Raw genomic sequence first — 12,626 nt, forward strand, 5'->3', positions numbered from 1 at the left:
ATCCAGCTGTAAGGCATTTCTTAATCAGTGAATGACAGGGGAGGGCCCAGCCCACTGTGGGTGGTGCCATCCATGGTCTGGTGGTACTGTGTTCTATAAGAAACCAGGCTAAGCAAGCCGATGTGCAAGCCAGTAAGCAGCACCTCTCCATGGCCTCTGCACCAGTTCCTACCTCTGCTTGAGGTTTCACCCCTGCTTCAGGTTGCTGCCCTGCCTTCCTTTGATGATGAGCTGTGATGTGGAAGTGTAAGCTGAATAAACCCTTTCCTTCTTAACTTGCTTTTTGGTCATGGTGCTCTATTACAACAATGAAACCCTAAGACACCTAATAATGCAAATATCACTTTAAATATACATGGTACACATACACATGTTCATATACATGGGGAGGTACACATGTGTGGGGCTGAACATGTGAAAGCTGGAGGTCACGCCACAGGAATGATCCATTTTGTGTTCTGAGACAGAGTCTCAAAACCATGTCTCCCCATTACATCTCACACTGGAATTACAAACATCAGCCACCACGCTGGGCTTTTAAAGTGTGAGCTAGAGATTGAACAAGGGCATCATGCCCATGTGGTAAGTACGATTAACTAGCCATCTCCCCCTCCCCAGTGTCTCCCTCCCTGTTTTTATTTTTTAGACTTTAAATTGTTGCATGGTTTTAATTTGGTTCTCCATCATCACCGCTGCACAATTAGTGAAGTTTTGTGTATTCATTGTGGTTAGTTTTTCCCCTCAGAAGAAAATATTGCAAAAAGAAGAGAACAATTTAAGAAATGAAAAACAAAGCACAAATGTATAACTGATGATAGTAAATGATAATAAATCCCTCCTTCAGCAGTTTTTTTTCAGCTGAGTTAAAAATCAGGTTAAATCTTTTATCTTCGAGCTGTTTTAACTTACCTACAGATCTTGGTGAGTGATGTTTTCTGTATGAAAGTGAAGAGACATAATAATTAATTACTCTTTCCAAACTCTTTAATTACCTTGAACAGAAACATTTAGATTAAAAAGCAAGTAAATTACAAATGTTTTGGGGGTCTTAAGAGCTCACTTCCAGGGAATAGAGGGATGGTTCAGCAAAGAGAATCGCTTGAGTTTAGGAGTTATGGCTGTTCTTCCTAAGGTCCTGAGTTCAATTCCCAACACCCACATGGTGGCACATAATTATCTATAATTGTAGTCCCAAGGGATCTGGTGCCCTCTTCTGATGTGCATATAGGCAGACAAAAAATCCACATATATGGTGGGGCTGGTGAGATGGCTCAGTGGGTAAGAGCACCCGACTGCTCTTCCAAAGGTCCAGAGTTCAAATCCCAGCAACCACATGGTGGCTAACAACCATCCGTAACGAGATCTGGCGCCCTCTTCTGGAGTGTCTGAAGACAGCTACAGTGTACTTACATATAATAAATAAATAAATCTTAAAAAAAANCCCTCTTCTGGAGTGTCTGAAGACAGCTACAGTGTACTTACATATAATAAATAAATAAATCTTAAAAAAAAATCCACATATATAAAATATACACATAATTACATCTTTTATTTATTAATTTTAAAGAGAGCCTGCTGACATTCAGTGTTTCCTGCAGCTTCTCCTGCTTGAACCAAACAAATGACTTAGGCCAAAGCTGAGTCCTCTGCCAGAGCGCTTTGACCACTTGTACAGTGTGAGCTTATGAACAACAGCACATCAGGGCAAATCTTCAAATCTTATCTTCAAATCTTCAAATCACAAATCCAAGGACACACAGAGCAATCAATATGATCTCTACAGGAAAAGAAACTAACCTATAGGTCAAATTCTAGCCTCTGTGCATTAATTTATTTAGTGATTTATTTAAAATATATTATGTAATATGTAATTATAAAATAATATTATATATTATTTACATGTATTTGTGTCTGTATGACTTTACATACACCACATGTGTGCAGATGCCCACAGAGGCCAGAAGAGGGCACTCCAGAAATGGAGTTACAAGGTTATAAGACACTCAATGTGGATGCTGGGGACTGAACCCAGGTCCTTTGCAAAGGCAGTGAGTGGTCTTAACCTCTAAGCCATAGCTCCTACCTCCTATCTAATGATTTTTGAGAGGGTGTTAGTCTTGCTATGTTTTCTAGATTATTCATCAACACCTAACTCAAGTGATCCTTCTGCCTCAGCCTGTATCTGTAACTGAGGCATCCATCATTATGCAGAGCCACACTGGTGTCTCTATAAATATCCCTTTCATTCATCCAGCTCTGACTGTTAACACAGTTACACACTTTGTGGTGTGTGAAAGGAAACAGAAATGAGAATAACGAACGTTGAGTTGGGGAGGGGGAAAATAGCAGATTAGGGGAACAGAAAACCTGGCACTGGAAATGAAGAAAGTGTAACCTGGATTCTTCCCTGACCACATCTTTTTAATCTGATCAAGTTAAATTAACCCTTGGCACAGAAAAATGAGGGTGCAGCCAAGTCAGTCAGGAAGAATGACATACTGATTCTGGATATTTCAGAATCATTTTACTATCTGAGACAAACTACAATTTTTGATGCCTATTCAGACAGTGTGACATATAAGCATGTTTTGAAGAAGCAAAAGACTAAGGCCATGGACAGTGAAGCACACCTGGCATGCCAGCACTGCAGAGTCCAAGGCAGGAGGATCATAAATTCACGCTACAGAGTGAGTTCCAGACTAGACAGCCAGACAGTTTCAGGGCAGTCTGAGATCGATCAATCAATCAATCAATCAATCAATCAATCAATAAAAGAGCTGACAAAAGAAATACATGGTCTGCTTGCTCTCCAGGATACCTTACGTTTTCACTTGTTGGTAAATATCCAAGTCTTTATTCTATTAATAAGCAGATGTTATTTGAATACAAAGCTATGGCAAACATTCCTGTGCTGCCCTCTAGTGGGAAGAATGCCTGAGCTCCTGTATTTTTGACCCTGTTATGGTAAAAATAATGTGTTGTTTTTCAAGCTGTATTAGAATCTAAACACAATGGAACCTCACAAGCCTTGTTAAGAGCAAGCTCAGAGGGCAGAGGTTGCAAGGCAGTCTACCTTTGCCATGAAAACATGTCTACTCAGAAACTACTGCAGGCTTATGACAGAACAGTGATCTCACTGGTCCACTAGAGTTTAGCCTCTCAGATGGCAGGTTCTTTTTAGATTAAATTAGTTATATTTCATTTTAGAAATAATGCATTTTGTCTTGTTTAATACAGGGTCTCACGTCACCCAGGCTGGCCTTGAACTCACTCTACCTTCCACTCCTGGGATTCAGGAGTGCACTACCACAGCCAGTTTTTTTTTTTTTTTTTTCCTTGAGACAAAACTGTCTCAAGTAGCTCAAGCTGGCTTTGGATTCAAAATAATTCTTCCTGCCTCATCCTCCTGAGAACTGGGATTACAGTATGAGCTACCATACCCAGATCTATTTTTCTATGGCCAGCCCTTTCTGACTAGAGAGGCTGAGACAGAGAGCTAGCACATGAGCCAAGCTCATCACACAGCCCAGTCACCCAGGACTCTGACAACAACTGCAGGGCCTTCATCCAATAGTAAGCAGTGCCCATGGCAGCTCAGGGTCTGGGGGTGTGAAACGGCTAAGTGTAGTAACAGACACCTGTAATCTAAGCCCTTGGGAGGCAGAGACAGGACTACAAGTTCAAGGCTAGCCTGGACTACACAGTGAGAAAGAAAAGGTCACAGTAACAGAAATTATAATGAGGGCAAAATTCACTCTCGACTATCTAATTTACTGCAAGTATTGCCTAGCCTTTGTGGGTGCCACCCTAAGGACAGTATCTACAGTCCTTATGGGTCAACAACCATATATTATCCTATATAGATACCCAAGCCATGAAGGAAATCAGGGAAGAGGTTAATGCCACAGCCTGCTTGCCAGTCTTCCAGTGACGGCCTCTCTGACCTTAAGTCACCAGCCTTCAACTGCTGCATCCTCTTCCTACCTGAAGTTTCCATTTTTCCCTTGCCAGCTGGAAAACCTCACATATTCCATATAGTTCAACTCAAATCTATTCCCCTGGAAGGCTTTCTTGTGGTGACTGGTCCTCCCACATCCAGTTCCAGCCACAGATGACCCTATGGGCATCAAAGCCCACAGGTTAATGCCAGTTCTTCTCTACTCAACTCTGAGCTCTGTGACAGCCATGTCACGTGACAACAGCTCCACATCTCAACTGTAGGCCTGACAAATATACATACATTACATTAATATACATTAAAAAAAAAAAAACCCACAAGACACCATTAGTTGTAGAGGGTGGTTCTGATGCTAAAGTCCTTGTTCCTCAATTGGTTCTTAATCTTTCAGTAAAGAAAGCCGTCGGCCAATTGCTATGCAGAAGGTACAGGCAGGACATCCGGGTCCCTAGAGGCAGGAGGGGAGACACAAGGAAGGAGTAGGAAGTTTTGCCATGCTTTGGAAGGAGAAGAATCCAGCAGCCATGTGAGATCTCAGGAGGATCTGGGACTAGATGGGATTGAGCCACAGAAGTTTAGGGAGGTGGGAGGAGGAGAGCTAAAACTATTATTATGGGCATGCTTTTCCAGGCTGGACATAGTAGTGCCCAGCAATTGTATCACAAAAGTGATTTGAAATTGAACAACTGTGTGTCTGTCTTTTATCTGAGAGTCAAGGGAAGCTGGGAGTGGGCTGGTAGCATGGTCACTTCCCAGAGCAAAGGCAGATATATGCAACAATTAGTTTATAGTCAAAACTCTGAGTGTGTAAGGGAGAGGGTTAGACAGAGAGAGAACATGCTCTGTCATGCTTTGGAGGGAGAAGCACGTAGTGAAAAATGAACTACAGACTCTATTATCAAGAGAATTCTCATAATCTGGCAATGGTACTATGAAGGGGTCAATTTCACTCTTTAGAATTTATTCCATTAAAATGTATACATAATGGCAAAGCCAAACCTTATTATAACTTGGATTTACATTTATTAATGGTGTGGGGGTGTGCATGTGCAGTCCCAAGGACAACTTATGGCAGCCAGTTCTCCTATTCTAGCATGTGGGGTCTAGGAATCAAGCTTGGTTGTACAGTGTGGAGACAATGGGCCACCTCACGGGCCCTCACAGAAACATCTGACAGACAGTGTGTGAGGAAGGGAGCAACTGTGCTCTTCATGAATATACATCCTTTCTAGCTCTCAGCTATAACTCTGAGATGTAAGTGACATTAAGAATATACCCCATGGAGGTGGCACAGCCATGTAGGTAGAAGCAGCAGGATTTCAGGTTCCAGGCTAGCCTGGGCTACAGAGTAAGGCCTTTTCTCAAGAGAAAGGAAACCTCATCTTGGTAGAGAAAGCAGCAGCTAAAGGCTGGTGAGGCTGTCATGAAGGCCTGGCAGGCAGCTGGGGCACTGTTAGTGCCCCATATCGAGTTCCAGCACTTTGGAGGCAGAAGCACAAGGATCAAGAGTTGAAGGCTAGGCACTCAGGAGACAGACTCAGGAAGATCTTTGTGAGTCCAAGCCTAGCCTTGATCTATATAAAGAGACGCCAGGGCTACAAAGTGAGACCCTGACTCAAAACAAATAAACAAACAAACAAACAAACAAAAAAGCAACTCAATACAAACAAACAAACAGAAACCCAGAATATACTGTAATGCCAGTGCTAGGAGGAAAAAACAAACGAACAAAAATCCCACCTACACTTGAGCATGAGGTCTCCACATGCTCCCCCAGCGTGGAAGCAGCAACAGCAGGAGGGGTGTTGGGGTGTCTGAGGCTTGTTAAATAAAGAAGCCATTTCCGTCCATACATCCACATATAAGCCGTGTGAGGCTGCTGCTGGCTGAGCTATTCCCAGCCAGAGAAGCGTTTCTCTTTTTATGACTAAAATTTTCACTCACTTGATTGCTAAAGGGTGGGTGGTATGAGACAGCCCCTCAAGAGCTGAGCAGCTGAACCTGAACCTCAGAGAAGAAAGTGGGTAACCAAAAGCCCTGGGGCTTATGCAGGGGCTACATAGAGGCTTACCCAGTGCCCCTGCTTTGGGGCAGTGGGAGTCAAAAGAAGCCAGCTAGGAAAAAATAAAACGATGCCCAAACATAAGAAGATCCAAAAAAAGAGAAGGGACTGGTAATTCCCTTTCGTAATTCTATAATTCTAGCATTCAACAGGCTAAGGCAGTAGTATTTGCTACCAGCCTGTGCTATATAGTGAACCCCTGTCTCAGCAACACAAAAGGGTAGCGCATAAAATCTACCTTATGTACTTATTCTAAGAAAGAAAAATCACACAATTGTATCTGATTATAAGAGCCTCTAATTCTAGATGGCTAATTGGGTGCTGGCACTGATAGAGACGAGGTTAGAACTGATGAGACAAGGCAATCGCATGATGATGTGTGCAGTGCCATGTCAGAGGTGTCCCCTCTGACCCCCTGGAGAAAAGCTCAAAATGCTAGGATTCCTCAGTTTGCAAAATTTGGGGTAACCGAGAGAAAAAGCAGCTCCTCAAAGAGGAAGCTTAAAACTTTTCAAAGCTAACATTGTTTGGTTACAAAATGAACCAGGAGGCAGGTGATGGCTCAGCAGGTAAAGGCATTTTCTTAGCACACAGCTCTTGCAACCTGAGTTCAATCCCCAGGACTGAACACAATCATGGAAATGTGAAAGGAGAACCCAGCCTACAAAGTTTTCCTCTGACATGCACATAGTCGTTCTTGCGCCTGGTCACACACAGACACACATAGTCACACAGATACACACAGACACACACAGACACACACACATAGATACACACAGACACACAGAGAGGCCCACAGTCACACAACACACACAGAGAGACACACCACACAGATGGGGGGAAGGGGAAAATGGGAGAAGGGAGGATATTTAGGACTCAGAGGTAAAGTGCTTGGATAGTGCAAGCATGCAGCCTTGGGTGTGACCCCCACTTCCAGATGAACTGTATACAGCGGAACACACCTGTAACCCTTAGCCACATAGTAAGATCCTGAGTCTCAAAAACAAAACACAAAAAACCAGAAGAGCAGCTAGGGCCTTAAACTATGCAGCCCGTAGTTCAAAGATAATATTGTAACATCAAAGCTAAGCTCACCCTAACAAAGTAGTCAAAATACCTCTCCTGGGCTGCAGGGGCAGTCCTCAGACTGCAAAGTTAAACCAACAGTAAAGGATTGGTTAGTCACTTTCTAACTTGATTGGCCTGGGGATGTAAAATGGGACTTCAGTGTCCAAGGTGTATGGGAGCAGAATGTAACTTTCATGTGCTCTCTCATAAGAGCCTGGGTAGGGGCTGGAGAGATGGCTCAGCGGTTAAGAGCACTGGCTGCTCTTCCAGAGGTCCTGAGTTCAATTCCCAGCACCCACCTGGTGGCTCACAAGACAGCAGCAGTGTCTTGTGATACCTGGATTTAAAGGCTCGGTGGGATTGTTCCTTTACTCTTTTCTCCATTCTCCTACCTGTGTCTCGCTTCTCCTGTGCATGCCTTTTCATTAGAGCTTGCTCATCTTCTGCATTCTGCCTGGGAAGATGCTCCAACAAAGGAGTCCCTAACTGTAGCCCCACTCACTCATTCAAAGACCCATGAGTATCTCCTAGGGCTAGGACGGGAAAGGAAAGCCAGCCTGTGCAGAGTGGGCAAAGGCTCATGTTCTGGATGGAGCTCAGCTGTGTGTCTCCTTGTGGCGCTGAGACTACCTACAAGTGAGCATGCTTTCCCACAGCAAAGTCCTCTTTGTCTCCTGAGGGCCTGGTTCTTCCCCGGCCTGGGGTCCAGCTACATTTCCCATCACCAAGCAAGCTGTGTTCCCTGAATCAGTGACCACTGTCAGAGAGTCTTGACTACATTTGAGTCATTGTCCTGTGGGGCAGTGGACCATGCCAGGAAACTTGGTAAGCTTGAGGTGGGTTCAAAACCCCAGCACCTCATACCTGAGGACGGTAGGTGTTTCACCTCTTCCTGACCAGATTCCTGGCCTGGAACACGTGACCATACTCCCCACATAGAATGTGACCTATAGTCACATAGCACAGAATAGAGTTCTCCATGCTAATAAGGTATCTAGAGGCCCCAAGGCTAATAAGCATCTATTCCTGGACATTCCTTTCTGCAAAAAGTATTTAATCTCTGGTCCACCGTGAGGAAGTGGTATGCACCCATTTCCCACAATGAACAACGAATAAACAGTATGGACTAGCAAGAACTGCCTCTCTCATGAAGTGGGAAAAGCCTTCACCCTAAAGCCACTGCCTCAAGAAGTGAGGAAAGCCTTCACCCTACAAAGTCACCGCCTAAGTTTCCTGCAGAAGGGCCCTCTGTGCTCCTGGATGTTTATTCCCTGAGCTAAGCAGGAGTTCTCCACCCCTCCACCCCACCCCACCCCAGCCTCATCACAGGCACTTGGGCCCCCTTCATTCCAACTCCATGCGGTTTCCAAGGATGACTGGATACCCAGGAGCTTGGGAACTGACTGTTCAGCCTCAGTCTGTGGCCTTTCTCATCCCAGCTAGGGTCCCCATCTTCGGCTGCATTTTTTTTCTCCCACCCCTGAGCGGTGCATCAGTGCTTCCTGCAGGCACATCACCTACATCTGATAGGAGGGAGCCTCAATTGAGAAAATGCCTCCATAAGATCAGGATGCAGGCAAGCCTACAGGGCATTTTCTTAATTAGTGATTGATGGGGGAGTGCCCAGCCCATTGTGGGTAGGGCCACCCCTGGGCTGATGATCCTTGATCTTTCTTTAAGAAAGCAAACTGAGCAAGCCCTAGGGAGCAAGCCAGTAATCTGCACCCCTCCAAGGCCTCTGCATCAGTTTCTGCCTCCGGGTTGAGTTCCTGCCCTGCTTGAGTTGCTGCCTTCACTGCTTTTGAAATGAACTCTTATATGGAACATGAATGAAATTAGTCCTTCCCTCCTCCAGTTTCTCTTGGTCATCACAACAATAGTGATGCTGACTAGGACAGGCCATTGAGTAAAAAGCAGGTCTATGACATTTAAAGCAGAGTCCGTGAAACTAGTATTTGCTTGATCCCTTACCTCTTTCCAGACACACTTCTGGTACCCACAGGTGAGAACTTCAGCTACATTATGCAAAATGAAAAACACAGGAACAGCCTGAAAGCAAACAGAATAACAAGTATGAACATACTCCTCCCATCTCACAGCTCCATGGTTCTTGCCTTTTGTTTAAAAATAAGATGTGTGGAAGCATTCAGCATACACAGTCTCCTGCAAACACTCATCTAGCCTTGCATTTTGCTGAGGTGTTCATTTTCCCTCCAACATTTACGTATGAGTTCTTTCTCTGCATACAGTGCCCATGGAGGACATAAGAAGGCATGGGAGTCACTGGAACTGGAGTTACAGATGGTAGAAGCCACTGTGTGGGTGCTCAGAACCGAACCTGTGTTCTGCAAAAGCAACGAGTGTTCTTAACCACTGAGTTGTCTCTCTAGCCTTGAAGTATTAGTATTGGCGGAGTGTATGTCAAGGTTCCTCTCCTGCAGGGTTTTTTCATCCACAGTCATAAGCACTCCATGTGTATCATGCACTATACCACATCAGGCTGATCCCGTGAGCACGGTGGAAACATGGTAGACAGCGTGTCCTCAGCAAACAGGAGCTTAGGTGGCGCATATCTCTCCCTTGCCTACAACACACAGCTAACCCAGCCAGGGAAGAGCGAGCCTATGGTTGAAATGACGGCTGAGTGCTTAATGCTTACTGAATGAAAACACAGGGGATGTGGGTGACTCTCACCACTTGGCAAATGGAAGGAAGTGTGACAGGCTGGTATGAAGCTGATCAGGCTAAGAACAATTTTAAAACTTTTTATTGGTTCTTTGTGAATTTCACATCTTACACCCCAATCCACTCATCCCCCTTCCCTTCGTACCCATCCTCCACCCTTGCTACCTTCCCCAAATAGAAAAAAACTTGTTGTGGAAGCTGGAGCATGTCACAGTACATATATTCTTTTGTCCACACTTCTTGGCTTACAAATGTTCATCACAATGAATCATTGCTCTTGTGCAAGGTCTCTGGCTTCTGCTACTCTCTCAAAGCTGGAACCTCACTGGGACTCCTCTCAGATAGCCTGTTGTGGCTCTGTGTCAATGAGATCTTGTAGTTCTGGATCTATAGGACTGGCCCCTTCATGCACTCCAGCAGTCCACTGATGGGGAAGATGTGGAGCCAATTCAAATCTCTGGATCTGAGCTGGTCAGCCCAATGGCTCTCTGTAACCTCCTCCAGCCTAAAGCAGGCTGGTTCAGACCTTACTCCACTAAGGCAGGGCCACCTGTGGTGCAGCTCCTACAACTCAGCTAGTTTCCTTTGATGTGACACTGCCTACCACCTGCCGAGAGGCTGGACCGGTCCTCTGAGATTTTCCAGAGTTAACTGCAACCTGTGAATTTGGCGGCTTACTGCTAAAAGGCTGTGCTAACAACTTGGCATCATGACATCAAGAAACTTGGCATGGCAGGGGATGGGTTTCCCCCTTTATAAGCACAGACTTTTATTAAACATTTGAGCTTTGATCAGGAAACTTGACTTAGCTCCATTTTTTTCTCTCGACCTACTAGTTCCCCTCTCTTTTCAGCCCTGGCTTGCCTCCCAGGTGAAACCCAGTTCATGTTAGCTGCTGGTTGGCTTCCAACAGCTCTCCTGCTCTCTGGGCTGGCTCACTTGCAACCATCCAGGGCCAGCTCTACCCTGCTCAAGTGAGGTGCAGGGCCTGCTCTCCAGAGTGTTACAGCAGGTTAGAGACAGGGACAGTTCTACTCTCATGACATTGGGGCCAGCTACTCCACTTATTACAGTACATGGAAAGGGATGAGGGAGGGGAGGAGGGCATATCTCCCTCATCCATTCCACCACCCAGCAGACAAGAGGCAGGGCCATCTCTCCTGCCCTCGGGGCCAAAGGGAAGGGAGGGAATCTCTCCCTTGCCTATCATTGCAGAGCAGACAAGAGGCAGGGCTGGCTCTCCCACACTCATGCTCTTGGGGCCAGCTTACCTGCAACCCCCACATCCAGGGTCAGCTCTACTGTGCTTCCCAGGTAAGGTGCAGAGCCTGCTCTCCCAAGTGCTGCTGCAGGTTAGGGTCCAGGCCAACTCTTTGTTCTCATGACCACAAGGCCAGGTCTCTTGCCTACCACAGGTGGTCAGGGACAAGAGGGTAGGAGGGTATCTCTTCTTCTTCCACATCACAGCATGGGAGATGAATGGTAGGGCAAGGTCTCCCAGGTTCATATCGTTGGTGCTGGCTCACCTACAAATTCCACAACGTATGGGTGCCTACTCTCCTGAGTCCTGAAGCTGGCTGGGGGCAGGGGCAGCTCTTCAGTTCCCATACCCTGAGGATCAGCTCTTTCATGGTGCCCAGGTGAGGGGTGGGGCCAATTCTGCACAGCCCTCAGAGATCAACTGTCCCTGGGCAGCAGCCCAGACCAGGAAACTCCACCTGGCCTTTGGTGGTAACAGACCCCTGCTGCTGCAGGGCCATGGACCCTGACATGGCCCCAGCAGGAACACAGGCCAGGACCCTACCATGGTCCTTCCGGCTACTCACATCAGGCTGATCCTAACTACCCTTGGGTCTCCAGTCCTGCCTCTCTTTATTGTGCCCACATCCTTGGTTTCTCTTTCTCTTCCATTTCTCTATCACTTACTTGCTCCTCTTAGAGGCACCCAGGGTCTCTGAGTGTCTGGGGTTATCTCAGGAGTGGTCTCAGGAGTGCTATGCCCCGCTTGTGCATTATGGCTCCAGGCAGGGGTCATCTCAGGCATGTTCTGCCTCCTGTCCCTCCCAGGCCTGCACAGTGCCAGACTGGATGGTGGTCATGTCAGGTGGCCCACTCCAGTGGCCCCTTGCAGGAGTTGTCTGCCTCAGGCTCACCCTGCCTGGGGCCCACCGTCACAGGTAGGTTTCTTGTTGACTCCAACTTGTTCTCCACCCTGGGAATCCATCCAGGCTTCCCCCGGCACCAAACTGGTGGTCATCTCAGGCTTATTCACAGGTCAGAACACTGAGTGTAGACATAGCCTCTCTCTCCTCTCTGCCACCTACTGATGCGCACGTGACATGGTAGCCATACTTGAAATGCCTCTTAGAGGCAGGAAGCTAAGAACATTTAAATGGCTTTTTAGATTAATGAAAAAACAATGGTTCAGAACTGTCAAACTGTCTACTTTGCATCTTTTCTTGGACCTCCTCCTAAAACTATAAGCAGAGTAGCTATGAGTCTCACAGATAGGGGAGACACGGAGCTTCCAGGCAAGTTGCACACCGTGACATTCATATCACACAGGACCCCAGTGAGCCTGCAGCTATACAGGTTCAACAAGGCTACAGCTGTCCAAGTTCTACAGCCAGCTGTATGGCTTATCCTTGTGGTTCTAGCATGCAGGAAGCTAAGGCAGGAGGATCACCACTAATTCAAGGCCAGCCTGAGCTAGAGTAAGTGCCAGGCAAGCTGGGCTACAGAGTGAGATCTGTGATTTAAAAAAAAAAAAAAAAAAAAAAAGCAAATCCTGGCAGCAATAAAAGTACTAAGATTGCTGGGCAGTGGTGGCGCATGCTTTTAATCCCAGCACTC

At 46.2% G+C, this 12,626-nt stretch overlaps 1 protein-coding gene and 1 non-coding gene across 3 annotated transcripts in view; both read right to left on the reverse strand.

Annotated features, from left to right (window-relative positions):
- Tmem241 (transmembrane protein 241) overlaps positions 1 to 12,626 on the reverse strand; it is a 127,017-nt gene that overhangs the window by 90,240 nt on the left and 24,151 nt on the right. For both annotated transcript variants that reach the window (XM_021150584.2, XM_029472110.1), the window contains exons 5-6: positions 9,060 to 9,137; positions 910 to 935 (exon numbers count right to left, since the gene is read on the reverse strand). In XM_021150584.2, coding sequence (XP_021006243.1) covers positions 910 to 935; positions 9,060 to 9,137 — 104 coding nt within the window. The remainder of the gene's footprint in view (positions 1 to 909; positions 936 to 9,059; positions 9,138 to 12,626) is intronic.
- Positions 12,011 to 12,148, reverse strand: LOC115029920. Its single transcript, XR_003835492.1, has one exon. It is a non-coding gene; the product is annotated as a small nucleolar RNA SNORA17 (small nucleolar RNA).

This window comes from Mus caroli, chromosome 18, assembly GCF_900094665.2.
Source record: "Mus caroli chromosome 18, CAROLI_EIJ_v1.1, whole genome shotgun sequence".
Taxonomy (NCBI): Eukaryota; Metazoa; Chordata; class Mammalia; order Rodentia; family Muridae; genus Mus; species Mus caroli.